This window comes from Anopheles marshallii, chromosome X, assembly GCF_943734725.1.
Source record: "Anopheles marshallii chromosome X, idAnoMarsDA_429_01, whole genome shotgun sequence".
In the NCBI taxonomy this organism is placed as follows: Eukaryota; Metazoa; Arthropoda; class Insecta; order Diptera; family Culicidae; genus Anopheles; species Anopheles marshallii.
Window position 1 is genome coordinate 8,738,487 of NC_071325.1, and position 28,000 is coordinate 8,766,486.

The following is a 28,000-nucleotide window of genomic DNA, read 5'->3' on the forward strand; positions in this document are numbered from 1 at the left end:
TCCTTCGTCCTGTACCCGCGGTTTTGTTGAGAATTGTGCCGAAGGTCCTTTAAAATAGTACCCCGGTCCCGGGGGAGGTGTAAATATTAAGTTTGGCATCGGCGATCAGGAAATAATCGCATCTTCCCCGCACCCAGGTTGTGTTGTGGGTGGTGTGTAGTGTCTGTGTGTGGTAGAAAAGGGGAAAAGGAAGTGATAACAACGCCGAAACATACATACACACAAATCCGACAAGCAAATTTGCAGCATAACGACAACTGCAACACCCAAAAAAGCAACAATCAAACTCAATTCCAACCAGTGTGTGTTCTATTGCCCGTGCTTTATCAACAGCACCACCGGAATATTCCAATTTGGATCCGATTGTATCGAGCAGGACGGCGAACGCGTAGAACCGGATGGGAACAGAGCAGAACAATATGGAGCTGTTTGAGAAAGGCAACATCATATACATCAAGCGAAGCGATGGTAGGTCAACAATTGTTTATTTGGCATATTCTTACATATGTACACTCTTTTACATTCCAGTACGCATCCGTGTATCGGTAGATTACGCTTATTTTACCACAAATTATACTTCACCTTCGGAGGAAGACCATTTTTTATCATATGCACGTATTCACCATACGGCGCAAAGCGGTTACGCGTATATTCGCGGGAAACTGTCCAAAAATAAATCTCCCCCGTTTTTCGTCTGCTTCCCGTCGTTACCGTGCCCGGAGAAAACTGCAACTATTGCAAACGCCGTATCTCTTTGCGTTGCATCTGGCTCAATGCGCCACTTTCGCTCTAACGCTCACAAGCAAGGGGACGCATTTAGTTGCACTAACGTTTTCTCACGTGCATTACATTCCCACGCCACTGTCGATGCGCACCCGCTTGTGTGTTTGTGTACGTTGCAGCATAAATAGCTTGCTTTTCCACATCATATGCGCCCGGTGCAGTTTTATGCTGTAGCGTAAGTGTGTTGGTTAGCGCACAGGACATTTCATACAGTAGGGTTGCCCTTTTGAGCCTTTTTTGTCTGTATTAGATCGGTTTTACGATATTCTCGAGGTCGCGATACAGAAGCAGCTGTTGTAAAGCAAGATTTTTTATGCTACATCAATACCCTGTACCATCAAATTTTTATTGGTGCTTTTTTGAAAGTTCTGCATATTCACCTAGATAATTCCTTTGTTTATTATGTATAACCGTACTTTATAGCGTAGTACATTATTCTGGATTATATACGATTTATCAGAGAAAAGCTTAAAACAAATCAATAATTTAATCCAAGATTCTACGCTTAGATTGGGAAAATCGAGACAGTATTAGAAAACGGTCGTTTTAAATACACTTTTCGCGAGAGCATATGACACACTGCACTAGGGGTAAGGCGCACACATGTGGTGTCTATAAATAGACCGGCGTCCTCCAGCAAGCGACCAGGCAGCGACATAAACTTAGTGGACGCCGTTTGGAAGGCAGCAGTGCGAGTAATTAAAAACTAATGAAAAACTTTAACAACTGCTTCCTCCACATACCGGGTGTGAAAACAGAACCCGTGCGCGGCATGTGTAGAGTTTGTTCGCAGGAAAAGAAGGAAAACAATTTTGGAATTCCTTTTACCCCTTCTGGATATTCGACTTACTCGAACCATTCCAGTTTATCTGCCATCGGTATTGTGGCATTGCAATGGAAGTATGAACGAAAAGTGGAATTGATCAGGGGCTGTGATTAGTATAGTCCGTTGAACCTGTTCCTTTTCGTTTCGTTTTTGATAGATTTCAACTATATTCTCCATTGCGATCACTTCTGAGGTAGAGAGAAGAATAATAGAACAAACTCTCGACACTTTATTGAACGATTATCCATGATTATCGTATGCTTATTCTAGATGTCTTCTTAGAGGATAGTGTATGCCTTCACAATGCATTGCCCTCATTTATATAGTAAGAGATGTTTGCATCTCTATGGTTGGTTCACGTCCAGTTCAGTTTGTGTACGACTCGATCGCCTTGGATATTGGACGCACTCTCGTGTGTCTCTTGCCTTGCGTGGGAGTCGTCAACGGTGTGTGCCTGTATTTGATTTGTATCGAAAATCTTCACTGTACCTTTTGACGACTCAACAATGTGCTTCTGATTACGATCATTACTTCAATACCACAATTTCCTCCCGAATGGTAGTTGTCGCTTTTTCCAGCTAAAGCCAAACAGTTGTTGTGTTTCAAGTGGACAAAAAGGACTTTTTTTAGGGATATTAAAATATTTATCGAACATGCCTTCGGCAGCATGTCTTGCATTCGCAGGCCACATACGGCTACGGCTTGTTGATCGGTGTGCCGGTGCCAGGAAATCCACTGGAAGGTTACGGAGTAAAGATGCCCACGCGAAAAGCCGCATACAAAGGCACGCACACACACCACAGTTGATCTTGAAGTGGTCTCTCACACAGTTGCCAGCAAAATTATTACGAACCGCCCCTGCATTTTGCCACCAAAGGCACGAATGATGCGGACTCCAACTCCAAGCCGCCCGATATTTCCCCTCTAGTACGGTCCAGTACGGTGTCTCCATTTTAAGTTATAACGTACACACACACACAATACGCAGACCTTTGTCGAGCTTTTGTTGAGAGTTGAATCAATTCGTGTGTGGATGTTTTTATGTTTGCTTCTTAAGCATTATCGTAGCTTGCTGCAACTTCCGGCCATCTCACCACTCACCATCTCGTTACTTGGTGCGTATTAATGGTATCGAAGCAATTGGTTTACTCTCGGAATGATACCCTAATTTTCCTTGGCTGGACCACATTGGATCATTTAGTACTTCGTTTTAATATTTATCTAAAATTACAATCAAAACACATACATCAATCGTTTGCTACTGTTGAATTGCTTACCCTTTCTTAAAAGCTTTGAAGACACATTTTTTATTCGCCATATTGTAAATTTGCAGTGATCCCCACTGATTAAGTTCTGCAATTTACATTCTAATGAACGCTTAAACTACAAATAATTATGCTGCAAAGAAAGATCTTTAAAATATAAAAACTAACACAGTGTGCATCCACCATGAAGATGCTCTCAATGTGTCTCTCTCGCTCTCTCTATTTAGTCTCCTCTCTTTCTCACTTTTACTGCTATTCTGTCAACCATGTTCTAGTGATGGATAAGAAAAATTCTACACACACCAATAAATGATGCGTCCGGTCGGAAAGTTTTTCTTCTTTTTCTTTCTGTTCAATTATTACAACAATTTGGCGATGCCCACAGGAACGTTTCAGTGATGGATGATTGTATTCGATTCCATCACAGACACTTGGTTATTTTAGCTCCATTATGTGAAATATGAATAAAATATTATGAACGAATACGAATACTGTAACCTACATACGATACTTAATAATTGGAACACCGTTTGTCGTCACCATATTGTTAGTCCGCAAAGATCTTCACTGATATTCGATATTTCCACACCGTTTGATTTGTGACTGACAAGCAACACTCTCATTTACCCGAAATTCTATCGATCATTTTGCTGGTATTATTGTGGGTGTGTTGGTACGCATCTCTCCTGATAATGAAAATAAGAATAATAGATCACACCGCATAATCCAACCCGTGTGCAGCAATGTGTGCCGCATTGCTACTTGCTCTGATGATCTGTGTTGGTTCTACCAGGTTTGCAGAGATCCATCATATCAGAAGGCCCCAAGGCACGCTTATCTCTTTCCGTGATCGTTAGTATTGGTAATTAGTGTAGCTTCAGTTAAGCGTTCTGTCGGGTATTTTCTCCCTCGGCATTGTATTTTATCGCACCAACGGTCGTTACGGCAACTACGCTAAATGGGTAAGAACAGGTGGTTTGCTTTTCCTGCGCTATCGCTCATATACAAATCTGTATCGCCAGGTGTGTATAGTTTCGTACCAGGTGGAGTGGAAATAGCGCGGTAACGACCTGTCCTTTGTATCCTATTATCGCCACAAGTGTTATCCGGACATGGCAGCCTGGGAAATTCACTGGACTGAGCGTTCGTTGAGTGCAGTAGGCGTTGTTTGAATGATTGTGTGATAAAATATGAAGTGTGCCGCGGCTTCAACATCGGAAGAGGATAGTCAAACCGACAAAGATGTGGAAGGTGAAAAAGAATAAGCATGCAAGGTAACGTCTGAGTATCGCCTCCGTTTCTTCACCCACCCGTTCTTTCTATGTGTTCCTTCAGCCATGGTGTGCTGTCCGAGTTCATTTCCTTTTTCGATAGAGCGTGCACTGTCGCTGATATTTTCTTCTTTTATTTCTGTTCGATTCGTCTCGCTCTTTCGCTTGCACGACCTTTGCTTAGCGCGATTTCATTCGCCCGTACGCGTGTACCGGCATGTGTTGCGATCTTGACAGCTCTTTGGCTGGAGTTCCTACCGCTATACCGGTGCGTCCATGTGAGGGGAACCGGTTGGGTACTATCTCCCCGGTCCCTTGGTGTGCGTACGCGCACCTAATACTTGAAAAATCGGCCACAAACACTAGAGAAAAGGCGTTTCGTTGTGTAGGGGAAACCGTTTCGAGATGGTCTTGTTTTTTTTTTGCCTTCAGTTTTGCACCACAATACGTTAGCGATTCGTGACTCATCTGAACAAACGCGCACACACACACATGCAGACGCCCGAAAAGGTGACGTAGTGCGCGCGGAACACCCGCGTGAAAAGGCAGTTGCGCCTGGTTCGATTACTCACCCGAAAGAATGTGCGGAAGATTGCATTCGTCGTGCCGTGGTTCAACACTTTCGAACGGAGTATGCATGCTCTTCGTGTCGTTAATGTGTACCACATGGTTTCGGATCGCCCCATGCTTCTTGTTCAAATACTTTCCCAATGACGATGTCTTGTCCGGCCTTTTGCTTCTTCTTCTTGTAATAAAACACTAAAAATATAGGTTCTAATGTTTTCCCTTACTAATATTATAGTTGAATGTTGAGTTATGGCAGATGGGGGAAAATTGACAGAACAGTTTAAAGTTAATTTATGTTGATTAGTAATGCTCATGCATACTGGGCGTTATTAATTAGCAGCAAACTGGAACGTGACAAACAGTTGCACACGATTCTTAGGGCTACCGGAATAGAAATAGCACTCAAACCCCTTTTCACGCCGATTACGAATAATTCTAACATCTGGACTTTTAGGTGCCGTTTTCAACATTCTGAATACAAATGGATCAAATGGTAACCAGGCAGGAAATTGGTGCTGATCGATGATGTCACACAATCATGATGGCTGTATTGATTGAGCCTTGCGGACTACGAAGACTACTCACGGACGGATACGAAATTTTGTGTCTTTGTAAACACATTTGTTTGCGGACATGATCCTCCTATTGGCATTTAAAAGCATGTGAGAGCCAGATCCGCACCAAATTCCAAAACCCGGATGTTTGTGAGATGGATTTAGGTACACTCCTGTACAATATTTTAGTAACGTATTACAACAACTCTTCAACTAAACATAAACCTACAACTGTGATGAAAGTGTTTTAAGAAATGCATTCCATTTGAAATTCGATGGTTTGAAGAAGAAATTTTGCTTCGACATTCTTCAACGCTTCAGATCTGCGCGCTGCTCCTAGCCATTTTTGGTCTAATTGGTAAGCGCGTGACGTCACTGGTACGACGGAAGGTGACGGGCATGGATCGATTCCAAATTTTTTTCCAGAAATAAAATTTCTTTTTTCTCGCTTTTTTCTATTCAATTTAAGGCATTTTTTAATAATTAAACATAAAAAAAATATTAGAAAGAAGAAAAAATATTTGTCATTGATAGGAGAGACGGAGCCGGACGGCATGAGATATAATCTCGTTTTTTTAAATTAAATTTCCCTTTTTTCGCCTTTTTCAATCACGTTATTTAAATATTATTACCATTCAAGGATCAAATAAAGGACTGCCAAGGTTTTTAGAAGAACCCTAAATAGAAAAGCAATCCGCTGCCAAGCTATGATGGACGGAGGACGGTAGCCGAATATGCTGTGTCCTTTTTGTTCTTTTTATTTAGCTGCCATGGCGTCGTCATGTGTTTTAACTGGCGCATCTCCATGTTTCGTTTGATTCCCGTAAATACCTCCACACAGAAAGACTGTTGTATTTTGAATGATGTGCTCTGTTTTATTTGCAAAATAGAATACGAATGTAGTGGCAAACAACACAAAAGGAGAAAAAAGTTTCTGTACACACTACTGCGCGATCTGCAGCCTATGGTTTGCCAAACCCATTTGCCAACCCGCAAGCATATCACCCTACTTGCGGGATGTGCAATGACCCTAGCAAGCGATAGTCTGCTAATCATGGACTCGGGTGCAGTAGTACAAATTCGGGAGTCGAACCCAAATCTTCAAAATTGCACATTTTAACAGTTCTAGGCGATCTACCGCCTGTACTATCGTCCCGGCCGATGGAAGTGAAGATTATTTTCGCTTAAAACCTTCCGTGCCGATAGCGCATCAATCGGCGATGTGTAGTCCTCCATCCCCACTCTCTCTTTCTCGGCGTCACTCTCAGGGGTAGGCGTTCTTAGCCCGAAGAGAGGGGCAAGTGACGAAAGTTTGCAATTCAACGACACCTAATCATTGATTCTCACAGGGGAAAAAGTGCGCCATTGCAGAACAAAGCAACTGGAAGTTATTTGTTCAAATCTTGTCCAAAGCCAACTAGAACGAGAACTATCAGCCAAATTCGTTGGTGTTAAATGGAATTTATACCAATGGCAAAATCAAACGAAAATATGATTAATTGTCGTAATCTACACCGGATTGTTGCACAATGATTAAGATTAGGAAGAATTTATGTTTTGTTTCCAATTTATAATAGTTTTGCTTGCAGTGCAAATGTTTTTCGGTTCAGTTTCTTCATGTCATCACAGTTTTCTATCCGTTTTTATTGTTTTAAATTGACCATTTACCAGCTTTTCTTCGTCTTGTGCATAATATGCCTCCGGCATTTCTTACCGAACGATTTCCTCATCTTGTGCGTAATATGTGCAAAGTTTTGTTTTTTTTTTTTTTCGTTCGCGTCTTATTTCTTTCTGTCCTCTTTTTAATGTTTTAGAAATTTTCCATGTCGATGCAACCATCCATCAAGCCCCGCACCCCAAAAAACAAGACGAAGTGATTGGAAAGTTTACGCCACACGTTTTTTTTTTGAATGTGTGTGTGTGCTTCTTTTTCGTACTCACACCGGTCAAACGTGTTGGAATGTGAACATACAGCTACAGCAGAGGAAAAATACACTGGAAAACCCCGATGAAAACCCCACCGAAACGGGCGTGCATGTAGTAGCGAGAGGAATAGAAGGGGAAGGAGGATTACACATTGTTTTTCCACCTCATACCAGGCTGATCGTTGGCGAAAGAGAGCTCCCAAGCGAGATGTTGTGAAGCTGTGTGCTGGCCCGGTGGACGAGATATGTTGTTCCCCTTTCTTTTCCTGTCCCATCCATGTTTACTCGGCCCGCTCTTTATCATTCGCAATGGCGAGGAAAATTACCGATATGACGGACACAGCTATGGGACTTATCGCGATTGGATGGATTAAGGTTTTTGATCGATTTTCCCTTTTTTTTAGGTTCAAACGGGGGAAACCTAAACCCACACACGGTTGTACGGTATATGCGGTGTGTGGTAGAACGTATTGTCTACTTCGCGAGCTGGTTTTAATACCATTTTTAATTTTCCAACTCGGTAGCTTTCGTCCTAAGCGGGTCTAAGGAAGGAAAAAGAAAAGTGCAATCAATTAAACCGGGCGCTATTAAAAGTACCCACCGAAATGAGGTGAAGAGATAAAATGCCATCAAGTATTTAATAATTGGTAAATAAATAGTTTTACAACACATGCTTCTTAAGGATTCCTTCCGATATTGGCTAACTGTTTTGAATAGAGAGTTATGCAACATTCCCTCGCCAGAATGGTCAATTGCAGTTTGCAAAAGTTGTGTTTAATTACATTATAATGAGCTTTTTTATTGTTTGGGGCACCCAAAACTTGAGTTGGATGAAGTTGAAGTTGAGGTTTACTTCACCATCGAATCAACATCAATAATGCAATAGAAAACACAACCACAACAATGTGGAAGGGACGTAACCATACCGCTAAAAGTGAATGTATGTGTTTGACATTTCGGTCTCATTTTTACACACGTAACGTGGCGTTTACATCACGCCGTAGCTTGTGTCGTTTTTTTTCTCTCTCTATTTTATTTCATTAATCCACTTTCAAATCTGTGTTTCAACAAAGTTTTTCAAAAAAGAAAAGAAAACTTCATTTGTATAGTGATAATGTAATAAAAAATATATACTTACAGGTTCGTTGCATGTTACTGGCCAGGTCTTTCTATTGCCAATCGGCAGCGCACAGCAGCACGCATCCATTTAGTGCAACCGTATACCAGGGGTGATTCAATTAAGATGTAAAACATGAGATTTTTAAGCGTTTTGTGAGCATCGGTTCTTTTCTTTGGGTTGTTCTTTTTTTTCGCTTTTTAGTATTCAATTCAAGTCATATTTTTGTTTGGTAATTTTATCGAACGGTTTAGCGGAACGATAGTACAGGGGGTAGATCGCCTAGAACTGTTAAAATGTGCAATTTTAAAGATTTGGGTTCGACTCCCGAATTGTACTACCGCACCCGAGTCCATGATTAGCAGACTATCGCTTGCTAGGGTCATTGCACATCCCGCAAGTAGGGTGATATGCTTGCGGGGGTTGGCAATGGTTTTGGCAAACCATAGGCTGCTGCAGATTATCTTTTTAATCAAAACCTTTTTTCCGTTATATCCGTTTGTTGACAACCGCTGAATTATTAAAAGTATTTAATCTACCGTTTTAATAAATACATTTAATAATTCCAAACCAAATAACCAAACGAGAATGCGATTATTTGTCGTAATCTACACGTGATTGTTGCATAATTAAAAATATTAGGAAGAATTATGTTTTGTTTTCAATTTGTCATAGTCATAGATTTTATTGTCTTAAATTGATCATGTACTATTTATGTTTGGCTTACAGTTTCGCTCGTTTTAAACGGCCCACTACAAAAAAGGACATAACAATGTTAATACCCATATACGCACACACACACACGTACGTCAGGTGTGTAAGGGTGTTGAGGGGTAAAAGCGGAACCGGGAAGGGAAAGGGGGCGGATATCTAGTTTTGTGTTGTGAAGAGGAATCACTTTCCGCAGTTTGATCGGTTTCCTATAACCTGCCCCCGGACCAGTTACCATAATTGGGCATGGTCTGTACCGTGACCGTGACCCTGTATATGTGTGCAAAGACGAAGCAAGTAGACATTGTAGATCCGTGTGACACTGTTTGTGTTTGTGAGAGTTTTTTTTTATTCGTGTGTTCTCTGCAAATGGCTGCAACTTTTATAATGCAGTCAAGCGCTTGCTTGGAAATGCACACAAAGAGCATAAAAATAGGGAGGGGGTGGGATGGTGGTAGGGAGGTCGGTATGCTTATCTTGGGGTCGATTGAGCCACAAATTACCGCTTGTGTGTGTTTATGAAGGATACAATTTTTCCACATTTCTTTCAGCACTTTTCCTTGCTTTTTCTTCACCACCCACACCACCGTCAACCGACAAACCATAAAACCATAAACGATAATGTATTCCATACCCGGCGGTGCGCCTCTCCACGCGTTTTGCTGCAGCTTTGGTGCGCCTGTGCGCCTTGTGTCGATGCAGTTGCAACGGCTGGGGTCGCCCAATGCCGACAGTAGTTCCCTTTAAGGCGCCTTCTACTAGCGCCCGCCCTTGTTTCGTGCATTCGCCATTGACAATAATGTCGCGCGGCCCAAAAATAGTTCCCTCACGGTCTTTGCGCAACTGCAAAACGTCACCGGTACGGAAATGAGCAAACAGCAAGGGGGTGGGGAGGTAACACGCAAGGTCGCCGTCAGGACGTCACGAGCAAAGAATAAGCTCCATAATAAAGAATAAGGCCATAATTCGTATCTTTGTTTGTAATAATATTGATATGCTTTAGTTTAAAATGCACCGCACAGCGAAAAAAAAAACCCAATTTGCTTGACATTTATTGCATTCAGTTGCACTGTGACTGGCATTAACGTGTCCAACCGCCTTGAGTTTATTTAGAACCCACAACCACAAAAGGGTTATGGCCGGCAGCGCACAACCGAAATAGTCATATTTAGCGCGGCCATACTGACAATACACCCACACGTTGCCTTATCTTTAGTGGTAAATCATTCATTTCAATGTATTGATCGTAAAACAGCATATATGTGTTACGGGAAGCAACTATCGCTTTACACTAGAACGCACAAAGTTGATAATTTACTATTTTGTTTTTTTTTTTTAATATAAGAAAATATCTTCTTTCATTACAATAATCAATTATACTGTAATTGGATATTTAATTTTAATTATATTTATAAATAATGGGTTTCAATATTTTGCAATTATATATTTTTTGAAATAATTAATGTATTAATTTTAATCATTCACAAAACTATTTTCTACACTCACATTTATTACATGAATGTGAATAATAAGTGTATTTTGTTTACACATCTAAGGATATACAGGCAGTGCTCGAGATACACTATTATAGCGGACCGATTTAACCCGGAAAGATCCGCGTATGTCGAATCCTGGTGTAATATCGGCGACTTCTCTCTCTGCACTTTATTAATTCAGCAATTCAGGCGACTTTTTCAATGAAAACATTAACAGAAACTTAAAACAAATGTGTTATAGGAAAAAAGAAGGTATATTCGATAAATTTTTCACCTTTTTGCTGAGATTTTTTGTTATAATTCATCTTAGCTGACATAGTAAAAAAATTCTCACATATCCCCAAATCGGCGTATCTCGGAAACAGTCTGTATTTTGATCTTTTCGCGAATAGTCGATGTAGCAGTTAAATGATTTATATACTTTAAATTCATATATTGAACATGTTGTAGCAAGAGAGAATCGCTTCTTCATTACATTGCATCACACAAATATTTGGTTGGAGTGAAAATCGTTTCTATCGCGTTGAAACCCGTAGCAAATAATCCACTTCTAGTGAATTCCTTGTTTCCTTGTGCATTCCTTGTGCATTGTTTTGCATTGTATTAAACAAGTCTTTAACTTTCCGACAAAGAAAAATCAAGGAATGCAAATAATGGTTGCCCAAAAGGAAGCTGTCTTAGCCTGAAGTGGAGCAATAAACAATAATAAAAAAAGAATATTATTGTTTACAACAAAACACATCTTCTGCAACGATTCCTTATCCTTCATATTTTCCAAACGTTATTTTGGTAAAATAAATACAGTATTTTATGTTACATCCAAATGTTACATGTTACAAATTTTACCTCTGTTTAGCTCCTCTATCAACAGAAATGGAAGCTTTAGTGTTGAAATGATATTCCACATGAAGCCAAAAAATACATGTTTTTTCGATTGGTGCCATACTCGTGAAATTGGGCCCAGTTTTGTGTGATTTAGTTATTTTATCTCTTTTCGAAAACGTTAGGCAAACAAACAAAAAAATAATGTTTTGCAAGCAAGGTAGAGCGAGAGAAAGAGAAAAAAGAAATTACTATCTATCGATGGATGGTGTGTGGAAAGTTATGTTTTAACTGTAGGAAAGAAAAGAGCTACGATGAGTTTTCCGTGCTTTCCTTCGCTTTTGTTGAGTGATGAAACGCTAACGAACTATACGCCACAAAAATAATACAAAATTCAACACACCGGGAGACGGTTGGGGAAAAATGGGAAATGTTTCTCTGGCGTTTGTGGCGTGTAGATACTTGTTTGGCAGTGTAGGCCCCTCTGTATTTTTTCGGTTGATATGGCAGGAAACGGTCGAACAGAAAACAAAAAATCCGCTGCGCTGTGAATTATTGATCAAATATCGAGGGGGAAGCCGCGGAATGGAACGGGGTAGAGACACACCAGACTGTGGTCGGTAATGGAAAATTAGAGCAAAAGCAGAGTTCAGTTGCTCTGAATGTTACATTAGAGCGAACGGAGGTGGTAGCAAGTGTCATTCAATGTGGTGCCTGTCCTGTGGACATTGCGTTGTTGAGAGGTAACAGGCGGAAATTAAAACTCTTCACCATTCTCTTCAGAAACATGAAAACCAATGGGTGCTTTTTTAAATTATTTTTATGTGGAATTAAATGTAATATGGTTATTAAATGTTATATTGATTAAAACATTTTTTTAAACAAAAACTCAACCGCAAATCACACATAAAAGCAACAAATCATCACCAAGGACAACTTTACACAATGGCGGAAGTTAAATAAGGGGCATCATGAACGTGCCACGACCTTATCCATCCCTTACCCACCAACCCCTTTTTACGGTCATATTGCTAGGTCCCAAACAAACGTCAATCTGCTTGTTGAGGTCCTTAGCATCACGCTGTTGTCCCTTTTTTATTGTATGCGTGTGTTGTCTGCTGCAGCAGTAAATATAAGTTTGTTGGGTAAAAAAGTACAAAGAAAGAGTGTGTGAGAGAGCAAGAGAGAGATGGGTGTGTTGGACCCCCAGTTCCACTGCAACATTGGGGTACTCACGCAGCTGTCCAAATAAGGATATTCACGGTTGGTTGCCTTCAAAACGTTCTCGCGACACACGCACACACACACACACGGTCCTTATTTATTAAGGGTAGTTGAAGGATGTCCCCCTTCTCTGCTATCCACGAGCTTGGGAAGTAGTGCTGGTTGCGGAGTGTGTCCTTCCGGGACACATTGTTTAACCCGCACCCGAACCAGTCGTCATCGTACGTTGGTAGACAGTGGACGTTCGTTTGTAACGAAACCTACTAACTGTGACTGTTTTTTTTTCTCTTTCCTCAATTGAAAAACAAGAAGCAACGCAACGCACCACCACGTGATCATCACGAGGTCATGCACTCTCCATAAACAGCATGGGGAAAAGATCACACACACATCATCAGCGTGCGCAATATCTGCCGAAAAAGGCGTGATTCAATTGGGGAAGACGATCGGAACGAGAGCCATATTTTAGCAGAAGTAACGGAGAAAGAATCGCCCGCGAGACACCATCGCACGATCACTTTTATCCGACCTCGCACGCCACCACACACATGAAATGATCGACGGATCACTGCACATTGGTGTCATCGGGTCACTTCAACTTCCTTTTGTGTGCGACGGGTCTGTGCACTGTGCCTCTTTGCCGTTGACGCTCCCCCCGTTGGTAACGCCTCGGTCATTGGATATTGGATATATTGGGTGATCGACCCAAAGATAAAGAGATTGGACATTAGGGAGTTCAAATATATGTGTGTGTATGAGTGCACCGGAGAGGCTGAAGGTTTTGGAGGAAGAGGCAGTAAAAGTGAAACACCAGTGAGAGCGGCCGCCCCGGACTATGCCAACGGGACGCGTGTCCGCAGTGTTGGTTGTGCACGTCCGATACGACGGCTGGTTTGCCGAATTCACGCACACACGACCGGGGTGCGGATCGGTACCTTGTACGCTTGCGAAGCGGTGATCGATTCCTCGACCCGGCCAGTTACGCCGAGAACACTCGACGCATTGCACACTGTGCCGCATTTGGCTTGCATATCCTGTAGACACGAGTTTGTGTAGTGCTGATTTTATTTGTGACTCGAAGAGTTAAAGCATCCAGTCATGTTGTGGTTTAAGAAGCGGCTAAGCACACTGTTCGGTGGTGGTAAACGTACGGCAAAGCGTGGAGAGCAGGGCAAGGATCCTGCCACGGATGATAGTGGACGTTCCGTACCGTCCTTGGATGGCACTAGTGTCGCGACATCTTCAACTGCTGCAACAGGTTCCTCCAGCACGGTGTCCACGGGTACCATAAACGCCAGCTCGTCCGATACAGCAGGCAAAGCCCCGGGCAAGATTCAGTCGAAACATCCGAAAGCGGTCAGCATTCGGAAGAAGAAACACGGCGAAGGTAGCACTGTCCGCTGTGAACAGTGTGCTCGCGGGAAGCAATGTAATCTTAACTCGTAGTGTCGCTAAAACCTATTTGTTACCCCCTTTTCCATATCATCTCCAAATATTGTCCACCCCACATTAGACTCACCGTACTAACATTCTTTCTGTGTTTCTTTTCTTTTCAACGCACATCCAGGCCGTATCCATACGGCGATCGTTTCGCGGTTCCACGAAGCCACACGTTCCGTCACGGTCGAATGGTACGAGCGGGGCGAATCGAAGGGCAAAGAGATCGAGATCGATATGCTGCTCGAGCTGAACAAAAACATCCAGCATCAGCCACAACAGCACGTACCGGAACCGGTTGCGGAAGCGAGCAACGAGCGGGAAACGCCCGCACCGGCCAACCTAGCACGCGTAAGTATATCCCGATTGTTATTGCACCATACTGACAAACTATCCTTCCGTTGTAGCGAATAAGACAACTCCGGCAAGTAAAACGGGGAAGATTAGGCCAATGCGCCTAATAAAACGGAACTATTTTCCTGTATTGTCCGGTTCTAGTTCCTGAGATGTTGCAGGAATTCCAGCAAGGCAGGCGTTGCATTAACATTAACATCTTTAGAGCATTTATTGCTCAGCGTCTGTCGTCTAGTTGCAACAAAATCTCCTAATTAAGGAGATATATACATACACAAATTGTGCATAGAACGCTTGATGTGATGTTTAGTCTATCGGTTATCAGGATTACTAGTATTTCTAGGTACCGATAAGGAAACCCCGTACGCAGGCCTGACTATCCAGCTACGGGTAAATAAAATCACAGAAAGCCAGAATTGGCAGGCCCGTCCCTCTTGAGGTTGTTGTTACGAATAAGGCAGAAGATAAGGAATAAGTTGCGGTAATTAAACATAGGAAGTTTAGGGACGAAGGTTTACGCAAAGAGTCTAATTGCTAATCTCTTTTAGTCATCTTTCGAACAAATGTCTCTAACTTACTGGAGTAGAAGGATAGGAGATTATATTGTCTGCATGGTTATATACTCAACAGGCATAAACCCCAATCCTTGAAAATCAACATCTGTTGGAGTCCTGCTTCTAGGCAGAACACCCCAACTATATGACACAAAAGTATTGGATGCTATTTTTTAGAATGTTTTGAAGGGTGAGGATAAGTTGGGATTGGTCTGTTATGCTTCCAGCATAATAATTGTTTTTCGATTGGACACGCGCATGATTGACTTACTTTGATTTAATTGCTGTCTAATTGCAACCATAGGTGACCAGGAAATAGGGGTGCCACTCTACAATCGTCATTTTACTATAGCTTGTTTTTTTTTTTTGAGGAATGTTCTATTATTGAAGTCCTGCTTGTTGGCAGAAATTGCACATCACTAGATGGCGCCAGTATTTGTTGCTATTTTTAGAAAATGATTTTTTTTAGAGAAGGGCGATGAATTTTTTTTATAGAAAGGAGAAGTTGAGTTGGGTTACTTCGGGTCTCAAACTTGCCGAGGGGAAGGGATGATGATAATGATGACGGTTGTCTGAAGAAGTCCTGATTTGTTTGGTAGCAAAACGCCACTAGTGGGGCGCAGTAGTATTTGATGTTATTTTTAGAATTTAAGGTTTTGGAAGTGCTAGATAAGTTGGAAGGGATGACTTTCTCTCTTGCATGTTAGCTGGCGCAAGCAAGGCGCTCCAATTAGAGGATGTGATAGTATTTGTTTGCAATTTTTAGAATTTTTGGTTTTGAAAGTCCATTAAAATGAGTGAGTTTGGTCAGACAATCTTTTTTCACAGCGCTAATTATTTAGACTTAATTAATTCGCGCAGGATTAACTTAGGATGGGTTTATTGCTATCTGGTGTATATTGTTTTGCGTGTGATTGCTTAAAACTAAAACGTGATCGAAAAGCTCCCTATGTAAATTTCACATCAAAGTACAAAATATTGATAATCCACGCATATCGATTCGCAGAGCAAATGCGCTGTCTTGAAATGAAAATTGATTTCCCAATCCACCCAACAAAAAAAGAAGATATATAATATGCACGTGCTTCTTTCTAATCACCATCTTTTTTTTAGATGTTTTATTTTTCGTGTTTTGCGTTGTCAAAACAAGCTACCATTACCGTTGGGGTTTGCTTTCGGTAGCTAAGGTACCGCATCCTTCCGGTTGCCGTTTTGTGCACGGTCACCACGGGCAAGGCCGGTGCGGTGCCGGGATGCGAATGGCGTTTTTGGATTGCGCAAGCACACTTTTGCGAAAGGGGAACATATTTACCCTGTTTTTTTGAGTATGAGGTTTTCCCACAAACACAACCCAGCGAGAGAAGAGGAGAAAAAAAAACAAAATGATACACCCATGGCAACGTACTGATTCACGAACAAACGGTTTCGCTTTGCTCTGCTAGAAAACCCCCCCGGTAGGTGAACGAGGTGTGTGTAATGTTGGGGGAGGAAATTGGGAAAATTGGGCCTCTAGATAGAGGTGTACATCCGTTAAAGAACAAACGCCAGTGAACCGCCGAATACGGACCCGAGTGGACGCCTATGTGTCTGTGTGTGTGTGTTTTTTTTAAGTATCACCCTCTTATTGTGAACTTTAAACATCTATTTACCTTGGTTTGAAGGTCTTAGCTATTTTACTGAGCTTTGAATGTCTGGCAGAACTCCAAGTGGCACAACTGTGTAACGCTGTCCAAACGCACCACCGTGCAGAAAGTAAACCACAAATCAACGGCAGTTTGTTGTGCAGTGTTGCAGTATGTTCCCAATATACTTTGAGATTAACCTTCATGATCCTGGGCAACCGTTGGCTACCCGGCTGGTGCGTCGCATTCCGCGAATTAAGCGAAAAGACATTAACAACAACGATCGCAACGGTCGATTGGTTGGGGATGCATCACCAAAGGATGTCGCCGAAGATGATATTGATAAGAAGCGTGCGATCAAGGTAGTAGATGAATCGAGATGAAGTACTTAGACATCTCAAAGTTGCTCATCTCTCAAGTGCTGTAAAAGGGTTACCCTCGCGGGAGAGAACTGTTTTGGACAGGAATTCTTACAGTATAAAGATCTCCTTTACAATGTTTTTAAGATCTAACTTTCCAGTACCAGGAGGAGTTGAAAACGTTCGGCCAGAGAAAGGTTTAGTGCAAATGATGTTAAAGCTTTGAGTGCTGTACGTTAAAAGCTCCAGCAGAATCTTTGTAGTCTATGCAAGGCAGTCGTATTTTAACATGCTTTATAATATTCCTTTACAGTTGTTGGCTTATCCTGCAAAATTAAATTAACCATCCTGTTTCTATCTCTTTCTCGCTTTCTTTTTATTCATCTTTTCCAATTTCATCTCAATGCCGTTCGTTGTAATTCCCTTTAACGTGCTATAAAACGTCTTGTTTGTACCATGTTTCATGCTATATCCAACATCATCCCAATTGTTGTTTTGTTTGATTTCGTCATTAATAATCAAACATTTCACCCTGCAACGAATTCAAAACTAACCTTTACCCTTAATTTACCAACAAAACCATACCCATTCACCCTCCCTAGCGTTCGAGTTCCGTCGAGGACGAAGAGGATTCCCAGCCAGAACAAACGGTAGGCGGCTTAGCAAAATCATACCAAAAGCTCATCAGGAACATTCCATCTATTTGCAACCACGTTGTAGCTTTTCATCTTTCGGTATCTTTCATGCCCACACTGGCCGACTAGTGTAATGTGCACTATCCCAACACAACCCTTCTGGGGGCGCACACTTCTTACCTGCTTGCTGTACCTGTTCCGTTGCCAAGTTACTTTGTTCTTTACTTTGTTTATTTCGTTTTGCTTACTGTATTTAAAGAAACAAGTTTGAAGTTTGTTTTTATTATAATCTTGAAGTTTGTTTTTCTACTACACAATTTTATGGACATTTTTTCAAAACAATTTGTCCTCTTTTTTATGATAATTAATGATTTATAGACATAACATCAAAATATTAATTTAAAGTGTTTTTAATATCGGAATTTTCTGAAAACTTGTTGGGAAACAGGAACATACATCGGTATTGCCCAAATTGGTGAAGATCGATGATGATTTAATATAATGATAATTATATTGAAGTATAGTTTCTTCTTTTTCTACTGTTTTTCTGCTTTGTAGAGGTTAGAATGAGGGGTTTTATTTGCTTATATATTTCCGATTGGGTTAGGGTGGTTTATTAGAATATGATTTACTTTTTCTGTTTGCAGCCTTTTCCTTTGCTGTCATCTATTTAAGTATTGCACTGATTATTGTTTTATTAGTTCACGGTTTCTTCCTTTTCGTATTTGAAACACTCGCGCAGAGCGCACACACACAATACACCCAGCTGGATCTTCTTCGCTTTTGTTACCTTTTTGGTGTGTTTTCGATTATGTTTGAAATGGTTTATTGTTTTTTTTGCATCAAAACGATATGACATATTTTATTACAAACTTTTCTAATCCGTTTTTTTACGTTTTCTTTTCATCTCGCCTCCATGGAACGTATGGATACAAACCTTGGAAAAAAAAACCACGGGCCGGCTGTATTTTCAAACATTACACTCGATTGCAACACAACAAACGATCAACGATCTTCAATCAAACGGCTGATTTCACTCGTACTGCAGAATCCGACCCAAGCAATAATACGCTACAACAATATATTGATGCAACGAGCCGAATCGGGCAAATCTGGACTACCGTCGGCATACAATCGGGCCACCATCGTCACGGGACAGTCGAACCGTCCGGAGCAGTCCGGTGCCGGGCGTACAACCAATGGTAAATACCGCCCGCTTAGTATCTCTGCATCTGCCTAGCAGTAGTTATTGAAACAACGCTGTGTTTTATGCCATATATCATCTTAACCCCGTACGAAAAACTGTGTGTGTCGATGGCGTGTTTAGCAATAGATAGCTTGTAAGGAAATTTAATTCGGTTGTTCATACGAAATTAAGGGCATAGAACATATCGGATTATTACTCTGATGGCAACGACAGACAACATTGTGTGCAAACATTTTACTTAAAATAGAACGAATTATTTTTGTTTTATAATGTCCACGAATCTGGAACAACGTGAAAAAAAAAACATGTTCTGTAAAGGCAGCGCTACAATGGTTCACTTTTTGTAATTCAAACTGTAATTTTGAAACGTGCAGTGTCTCTCGATCGTTAGATAACGTTTACGATACAGTAGACACTTGGAGACAGTGTCGTGCGGCCTATTAGTCCTAGAATTGCGTATTAACGTTACGCAACTCAATCAGCTTACCTTTTGTGAAGGAGAGTACTCCTCCATCACGACTTTTTCAAACCAAACAAGTTTAAAGGAAAAGGCTGTGAACAAGGTAAAATGTTTGTTTCGTTGTATACGCGGTAGCTAAATACTTATGATCGTGGTCATCATCATAACGCTATCGGGATAGTTGTAACGCACATGTGTCCAAGGGAAAGGTCATTGAAATACTAATGACACAAGGCAGTGTTATGGTGTGGTTTAGTAATTACCGCCGTTGCACATTTTTACCCATTTTCCATTCGCGTCAGGACAATGCACATAAAACAGCTCACATATGATTCCCACGGCCACTGTACGTGTCGGTGTGTGTTCAGGGTGAGAGTAATAATAATTAGTGGTTCTAGGTTCTTTCTTTTCAATCATCATACCCACAAAGCTTTTTATGTTGACGCGTGAAAAAAAAGAGCGAAACTCTTTTTGTTGCAGTTTCTATTGGCCCTTGTTTGAGAGTGAGAGCAGAGAGAGAGAGAAAGTTTTCCCTCAAGTTCAGTACAGGATGTCAATCGGTTCTGGTTTACCCCCATAATACCGTGTGAAGGGATAAAACATAAATGACTTGGAAAAAACGTGAACCTTTCCCCTCTCCTCGCGTGGTCCTTCCGGTCACGCACACAGACACCAAGTCATACAAGCGCTGACTCGTCCTGTGACCGAATTAAATAAAAGAAAAGGGAACCCACCACCGAACAAGAACGATTAAATCGAACGGTTGGGTCTCGCGTCCCATGTGTACGAGGGCGGATACTGGGGAAGCAGGATAAGGAAATTGCTTCATGGTCGCGTTGTTACCCACACCCCAAGAATATATCTCCCTCATGCGGTGGCCCTCTCCACCAACGCCGTGTTTTATTTCGTGGGGAGGAGGGTGGCCCATTCAGAACGTTAACCACACACAGCCGCCAGTAGTTGCAGAATCGTCGACTAGTGCAGAGGACACAATCCCCGTTCGGTTGGTGTTAAAAACCATTATCCTGACATACGTGTGCTTGCCACTAGTTGGTGCCTGTGGTTTACCAACGGTGTTAGGGGGGATGTAAGATAGCGTTATAGCGACCGTGGAGGAAGGGTTCGTAAATTGATGATGCATGTGTCTGTGTCCTTCGATCGGTGGGCGAAAGGGTGGAAGATACATAGATAAACCGTGTTGAGTCATAGAAAAGTGGCTAGCCAGCGATGGCGCGACTTCATTGTGATCGATTTGTATACGACTAACACACTAGACCAGCGAAGGGAACCAACCTATTTTCCGGCTAGCTTTTGAATTATAACACTTCATTTATGCTATGGTGCAAGAGTCCCGACCGTACTTTTTTTTTTCTTGCCAGCCCGTTTGTGGTCAGAGTTGTGCAAAGATCCATATGGTCGTGTTCTGCCGTGTATAAATTTAGCCCGCGATATTGGACCTTCTGCAATAGGGACATGTACTAAAAGAAGCAGAAAGAAGGTGATGAAAAACAATCAATTGTGAATAGTGGTATCGCAATTTCAAGGATATTATACAGTGTTGAATAGTGCACCTCAAACCTTGCTGATGTAAACAACATGTGAAGATATAAAGCTGCAGGTAATGCCGCAATCCATTCTAAAAGTTTCTAACAGTGGAAATAATTGCGATTTGTGCATCAAGATAACACTTACCTAAAGAGAAGAAAAGATCTGAAGTGAAAAAAAATTCAGTGTGGCGGCCCTCTCTTTTCCTGGAGAGAAGGAAATTAGAACCCACACGTCCAGTCATAGGTCAGATCAGCCATTTTGACAATTGAACTATTAATTGCTGATGTGTGTGTTGTTCAATTCGGACGTATTTAAAACTGACCTGCAGGGTATTGTATACTTAAACGCTCTCAAGCGTTGTGCTCAGCTGTGTGCGTGTGGTTGAACGATGTGCAAACGAAAGTGCTGTCAAAGTTTGATTGTTTTGCGCTGTGATGTTTTGAGATTCGTTGTGCCACGGGGGTCCGTATTCATTAAATGTAAATGCTTTATTAGTCCCCAAACCGTTCGCCTTGTTTACCACAGTAAATCGCGTCCGCGGGCATTAATCGGTCAGTTCACAAATAAGCGATCCTTAGCGTCTAAAGTGATTCCGCGTGCATGGAACAGTGGTGAATAGCGGTGCTGCTCTTCTCAGCTTCTTTGTGGTTTGTGCTTTTTTTTGTGCATTATGCCCGCAACCATCCGATCATCTCATCACCGGTCATCGGTGCGGTACCGTCACACTGCAGCGAATCCGGCGTACCGTCCGCGAACTTCACCATACTTGCGACCAACCGGTCAAAGTTGAGGCTGTGCGAGTTGAGCGCATTGTTGATCGTGTTCATCGCGTAAAACTTGGCACCGCTCAGCAACCGGCTCAGATACTCGATCTTCAGCTTGCCGGCATTGAACAGCTCCACCAGTATGGGTAACGATTTGCCGATCGCTTTGTTCCAGATCTTGCTCAGTTTGGCGCTCTTCGGGAAGAGTGAAGCAATCTTAACCTGACCCGGAGGACGTAGACAAATTGGTGGATGATAAAGGTGTTGTGGGGGTGTTTAAAGTGTTGCAATTACCTTCGCATCTTCGAGGAGTACCGAACCGCTCAGCTCGGTCACGTAGAGCAGGTCGTCCTTTTCCTCGTACTGTGCGTCCAAACGTACGGTGATGTTGCGCAGCTCCAGGAAGGACGTCCCGTTCGCACCGTTCAGTGAGGTGTGCGCGAATGCGGTCACATTCGGAAAGGAAAGTGGCACGGTGGCGGACGTGCGTGTAAACCGCGTCCGGGACGGATCCCAGCTGAACTCGTTAAGCCCGTGCACGGTAAAGTTGGATGCTACCACACTGATTCTGCAATTGAGAGCGATTTAGTTGTGCCTGCGGGACGATGGAGCAATATGGCGATAGCGGCTTACTTTTTCAACGAAAGCAGATCGAACGACGTCTTGAGGGTGTAGCTTAACTTCAACGGCACCAGCGAAGGTACACCAAACATCGGATATCCGCACCGCAGCTGACCTTTGACGGCGGTGAAGAAGCGTTCCACTGTGGTTTCTGTGTGGTTTCAGAGAGGTTTTGGGGATTATACGAGGAGGCACAGCTGACCGACCACAACCACAACCGCTGCTTCGACTTACCATCGAAAGGGAGTGGCTCGGTGGGACTCGGCATCGTCGGTGGTACGCTAACCGTTTGACCCTGCGTTTCTGGATCGGCTTCCGTAGCGACCTGGCCCACCACTAGCAGCAGCAGAATCGCAGACACGGACCCGACTGATGGACGTTTCATTTTAGATGCCAAGTGCTCTGGATTCTAATAACCTTTGTCACGTATATACACCGGCAAACAGATACCAACAACACTCGCAATCAAACGGAACAATAACACCTACGTCAGCGTATATCCGGCAGCTTCTTCGCACCAGACACACAAAAAAAACGATCTGACCTACTAACTACCACACCGATATTCGAACTCCGAACTTTAAACACTTCCTGTTTTTTTGGCGCCCCGCGGTGTATCAACACGGTGGACACGAGATCTTACCGGTTGTCTTGCGGTTCGTCGATATTCTGACGCTCGGAATCGGTTTTCCACTATCATTTATACCTTTCTTCGCTTGGTGTGTGTCTTCCGTTGCTAAAGTCGTCCCCCGAGCCGTGCCACGACAAAGAAAGTGGCGCTGAACTGAATTTTTGAAACTGGTTTGCCTGTCGGGTTGCATACCCCACAACACCCAAACCGGCCCCCGGCCCCCTAAAACCTCTATTGTTCCCGATATGCTCGTTTGCTACTCTTCTTTCGCTTGTCCTGCGGAGGAAATCTTGCCGTGTGGATTCTGTTTTCGGTTCTCTTTCGAAACTACACCCCGCGCGTGTAACGGTTATTTGGCATCGAAGGGATCGAAAAATGGGTTTGTGTGTTTTTTTTTTAAGTATGGATGTTACGCTTCTTGCGCTTTCGGGATTTCGGGAGTGTGTATATGCAACGCTAGAATGTCTGCCTTGCCCTGGCGAATACATGTCCCTATGTAAAGCTGTTGCTTGCCCACTTATTCTTGGTGTTGTTTTTGAGATTCAGCATGTTGTGCGCCAATCGTCGCTCTTTCGAACTCTTAGGGGTAGAAAGCTAGGTTTCTATTTTGTGTTTTGCTAGTGAAGCCTTCATCCCCCCTCCCACACACCGGTTGTCTAAAAGTGGATGAACGCCGGGAAGTGGGTGGTCCAATCGAAATGTAGGGCTCCAATAAACGGGGCTAAAGCACTAAAGCCGGGAGACACGCATTGACCTAAAGATACCTACCATTCACGAAGCTGGTGCGATGCAAGAAACCCGCTAATCAGGTGTATTTTTGTTATTGTTGAATGCGTTGTCTTTGTTTTGGGCCGGCTTCCTAATGTCTGAACGCACGTTTTTGTCCAGGGAACAATCGCCAAAGGGTGGTAAATTGATATATGCTCCATTCGATCCGTTAGATTTATTGCGTGTGTTTCACATTCTCCCCTGTTCCACCGGGATATATTGGGCGGAAAATATTCAGGCTGTCTTAAGTTATCTTCACCACCACCATCTCGTCGAAACCCGTTTATGTTTTGCCCTTTCGATTTGGGTGTGGGTGGATGGGGAGGAAGTTACGTTTCGATCTGTGCCTGCAGACTGTGTTCTGAGTTGGGGTTTTAATCTTCAGGAATACTGGGTCACTCGCTGCAACGATCGGAGAAACAAAAATTTCGTCTTATCTCGAAAGGTCATTTTTTTGATGGTGAAAAGTATTCCCTCTTCCGGGTGTATTTTCTCCCGTACGTGCTGTAACCTAAATTTTCTTGTAGACCGTCACACTTGCTAACTTTAAAAGGCCTGGTAAATACGAAATAAATATTCGGTTAGGGGTGACTCAGATACACATGCGGTCATGGTCGCAATCTCGTTAGAATATGAGGTGCTTCACGCTCAATTGAGATTTCGTCTTAGAACATTTTCTGTATTCTGTAATTCTGTAGTGGCGCCCGCGTATTAGAAGACGATTGTTGCATAGCCTTTTTGATCAAGTATAGGGCTTCTGGATCGCGGTCATCCATAGTCGTTTTGAGTTGTTCCAACGAAACACTTCAAAGGCTGCTCATCGGCAATGGTGAAGTTAGAATAACATTACATTTTACTCGTTGGGCATTTATTTAATCTGGGCTCTATAATGCGACAGTGTTGGATCGATAGCAATATATTACATATTGGTAATGTTGTCCATAAATTATTGGAAATTTTAAATTATATTCCATTCCAAAGATGTGTTGTCCATATTCATTCCATGATTTTTACTTATTCAAATCTGGATGGTAAGTCTGTACTGTTGAAAAACTTCAGGATAACCACGGGTAGAAAACTGTCCAAACTGCATTCTTGTAACCTTTTTATGCGACGTTGTTAGACTGAAATAGTTAAGCCACTCGGACTTTACAATCATTATTCCCTAAGCTAACCCTAACCCCGTGAACTAAGAATGTATTTATGCTTACGATACCCATTATGCTCTTTCAGCCACGCGGAACATTACCAACAGCAATCACAACGCACGTTCTACTATATCCAACAACCGAACAGAACAAACAACGGAATCCAGAACACAGCAAAAGGTACTTACTATTGCAATATCGTGTGCATTGAAGAAATGAACATGTTTTATTCTTTATTTATATTTATCTGAACTCATTACTATTTTACTCCTTCCAGGCACTGGGGAAAATGTCTGTCAGTAGCAACGTCCAACAGCAGCAGCAGCAGCAGCAGGCGGCCGCACCAGCAGCAGCCCAGCTGAACGCGAACAATGCGGTGGCCGGTTCGATACCGCGCAAGTCATCCTGCGTCGTGACGGTTGGCATGATGGAGGAGAACCGCATCAAGCAGCGCGACAAGTTTAAGGAGATGCGCGAAAAGAAGAATGCGCTGATGAACCTGGATGGTGGTAACCCGAACTGGGAGTTCATCAACATGATCCGGGAGTACCAGAGCACGATCGACTTCCGGCCGCTGGTCGAGGGCCAACCGGTGGACGTACATCAGATAACGGTGTGCGTGCGAAAGCGACCGCTCAACCAGAAGGAGATGACGCGCAAGGAGGTGGATGTGGTGTGCATACCGAACAAGAACACGCTGATCGTGCACGAACCGAAAGCGAAGGTCGATCTTACGAAGTACCTCGACAATCAGAAGTTCCGGTTCGATTATACATTCGACGAAACGTGCTCGAACGAGATGGTTTACATGTAGGTGTACACGCTTGCTCATTTCGCCCTATGATATTTGTAAGGAAGGGTTTTTTTTCTAATATAATTGTGGTTTATTTTCATTCTAAGGTACGCGGCAAAACCATTAGTCCAGGCTGTGTTCGAGGGCGCGATGGCAACCTGTTTTGCGTACGGTCAGACTGGTTCTGGCAAGACGCATACGATGGGTGGCACATTCAACGGACGCTCCCAGGACAGCAAGAACGGCATCTATGCGCTGGCGACCCGGGACATCTTCGAGCTACTGCAAAGCCTTAAGTACAGGTCGAACAATCTTGTCGTGTCGGCAAGCTTCTACGAGATCTATTGCGGCAATGTACGTGTCCGAGATGGACTGTTGGGTCAACGGCGAACCATACTAACACCAGTGTGGCTTTTCCTTCCATTTCCCCTTTCTTTCCCAGGTCTTTGATCTCCTGTCGAACAAGAACAAGGCGCGCGTTCTGGAGGATGGCAAGAAACAGGTACAGGTGGTTGGCCTATCGGAGAAGGAAGTTTTCTCGGTCGACGAGGTACAGGCCATCATCAGCAGTGGCAGCAACCTGCGAACATCCGGTCAAACCGCTGCCAATTCGAACTCGTCCCGTTCGCACGCCATCTTCTCGCTCACGCTTCGCGTGAAGGGTAGCGCCAAGGTGCACGGCAAATTTTCCTTCATCGATCTGGCCGGCAATGAGCGTGGCGCGGACACCGTGTCCGAAGACAGGCGCACACGCTCGGAAAGTTCGGAAATCAACAAATCGCTGCTGTCGCTGAAGGAGTGCATTCGTGCGCTCGGGCGCAAAAAGCATCTGCCGTACCGTGGCAGCGTACTGACGAAGGTGCTGCGAGATTCGTTCATCGGCAAAAACATTCGCACGTGCATGATTGCGATGATTGCGCCAGGGATGACGTCGTGCGAACACACGCTGAATACGCTCCGGTACGCCTACCGCGTGAAGGAGCTGGCTGTTATCGATCCGGACGAGCGGGTCGACCCGGAAGAGGATCTGATCGAAGGTGACGAACCGACCAATGGCGGTGCGCACAACTTTAACGATCTCGAACAGTTACGCTCACTCAACGTAAGTGTTTGCCGGTTGCGAAAAACGTAACGTTTGGTTTTGACGGGTGGAATGTAACGGTGTTTGCTTTTTCTCTATCAGCAAAACGAAATGACGCTGGAGTTGTACAATCAGCATAAGGCCATATCGGATTTGCAGCAGAAGGAAGAGGAGGTACTGGATAATCATCTGCGGGTAAACGAGTTTCTGGAAAAGTTCTTGCCCGAAACAATGGAACTGTACAACCTCACGAACTTGGTGGACTACGATCAAGATGGTAAGAATGATATGCTTGTTTTGCTAACTTTTGTACTCTCCAGATGGGTTCGGACTATTCTAGCCAGTATTCTGTATTGTGCAGCTGTGTGCTCGTTGTACGCCTTATCCATTACTTGAAAGGCACAGCTCATTAAATTTTGTGCCATGCAGTTTGGAGTTGATCGAGATTCGACTTCTGATTTCCTTGGGTTAAATCAAGAGCAGATCTTAAGCATCAATGATGTATAGGAAAATATTTCTCTCCGCTAGGGTAAATCGCCAATTGTTACACACCGCCCAATCATTGCTCACAGTATATAATTCGATTTATTTCCAAATATTTACAAAACATTGATGTAAGACAACATTTGTTCCTTGCGTTCGCATTGAGGATTTCTGCTACAGATACGTTAATTCATTTTAAAATCGGGCCACTTGTTTGTTGTTGTGTTGGCCACTGCAGGAGGCACTAAATGTGGTAAAAAATTAAAATTGTCATAGAATCACATTATAGCTGATCAAGCTGGAGATTAAAATGTCAATAAAACTGTACTATTGGTCGTGGTGAGTGTGCTAAGATTGAATGCGGCGATTTTCCCAGTGTACAATAAAAAAAAGGAAGGTTATGTTAGTATGCAATAATTGGATTTGTGTATATGTTTCAAAATCATTGCTTATTGATTTAATTCGTTATTATTCTGCCTAGATAAAACATAAAAAGATTTTTTAAGCCAAAACGTGGTATACTAGACAAACAATATATGAAAAAGTGGTTCGATCTGTCCCGGACACATGAAATATGTTTGTTGTTGTAATTGGCAATTTACCTTAATTCTTTCAACTGCAACTAATTTTCTCATTAATTTTTTATCATAAACTTATACAATTTCCTTTATGTCTACTTATAGCCTACTGCAAGCGCGGAGAAGAGCTGTTCACGCAGCTTGCCGAAGTTGCCAACTCATTCAAGGATCTAATGTCCGAGTTCCGTGCGAAACTGGCACAGGAGGAGATGGTATCGCAAGCAGCCAAATTGAGCCATCGCAAGTAAAACCAGCAAACTCTCCGATGGGTGGAGGGGGAGAGGGGCGAGGTGGCGCTAGTGTTTTGAAGATCGCCTTAACCCCATACTAATTATTACTACAACAACAACCACAAAGGAAAAAAAAACTAAAACCAGAATTCTCTACAGACGATCG

At 42.9% G+C, this 28,000-nt stretch overlaps 2 protein-coding genes across 2 annotated transcripts; one reads left to right on the forward strand and one right to left on the reverse strand.

The window, feature by feature from the left end:
• Window positions 1-419: 419 nt before the first annotated feature.
• On the forward strand, window positions 420-27,852 carry LOC128714299 (kinesin-like protein Klp10A). Its single transcript, XM_053809178.1, has 10 exons — window positions 420-468; window positions 14,129-14,349; window positions 17,490-17,537; window positions 18,571-18,724; window positions 24,755-24,849; window positions 24,947-25,479; window positions 25,570-25,816; window positions 25,905-26,564; window positions 26,646-26,820; window positions 27,710-27,852. The coding sequence occupies exons 1-10, from the start codon at window positions 420-422 to the stop codon at window positions 27,850-27,852; spliced, it is 2,325 nt and encodes a 774-aa protein (XP_053665153.1).
• Window positions 21,406-22,507, reverse strand: LOC128714310 (uncharacterized). The gene is made up of 4 exons (XM_053809189.1): window positions 22,357-22,507; window positions 22,135-22,273; window positions 21,796-22,069; window positions 21,406-21,723 (listed from the first exon to the last, which is right to left on the reverse strand). The coding sequence occupies exons 1-4, from the start codon at window positions 22,505-22,507 to the stop codon at window positions 21,406-21,408; spliced, it is 882 nt and encodes a 293-aa protein (XP_053665164.1).
• Window positions 27,853-28,000: the final 148 nt, after the last annotated feature.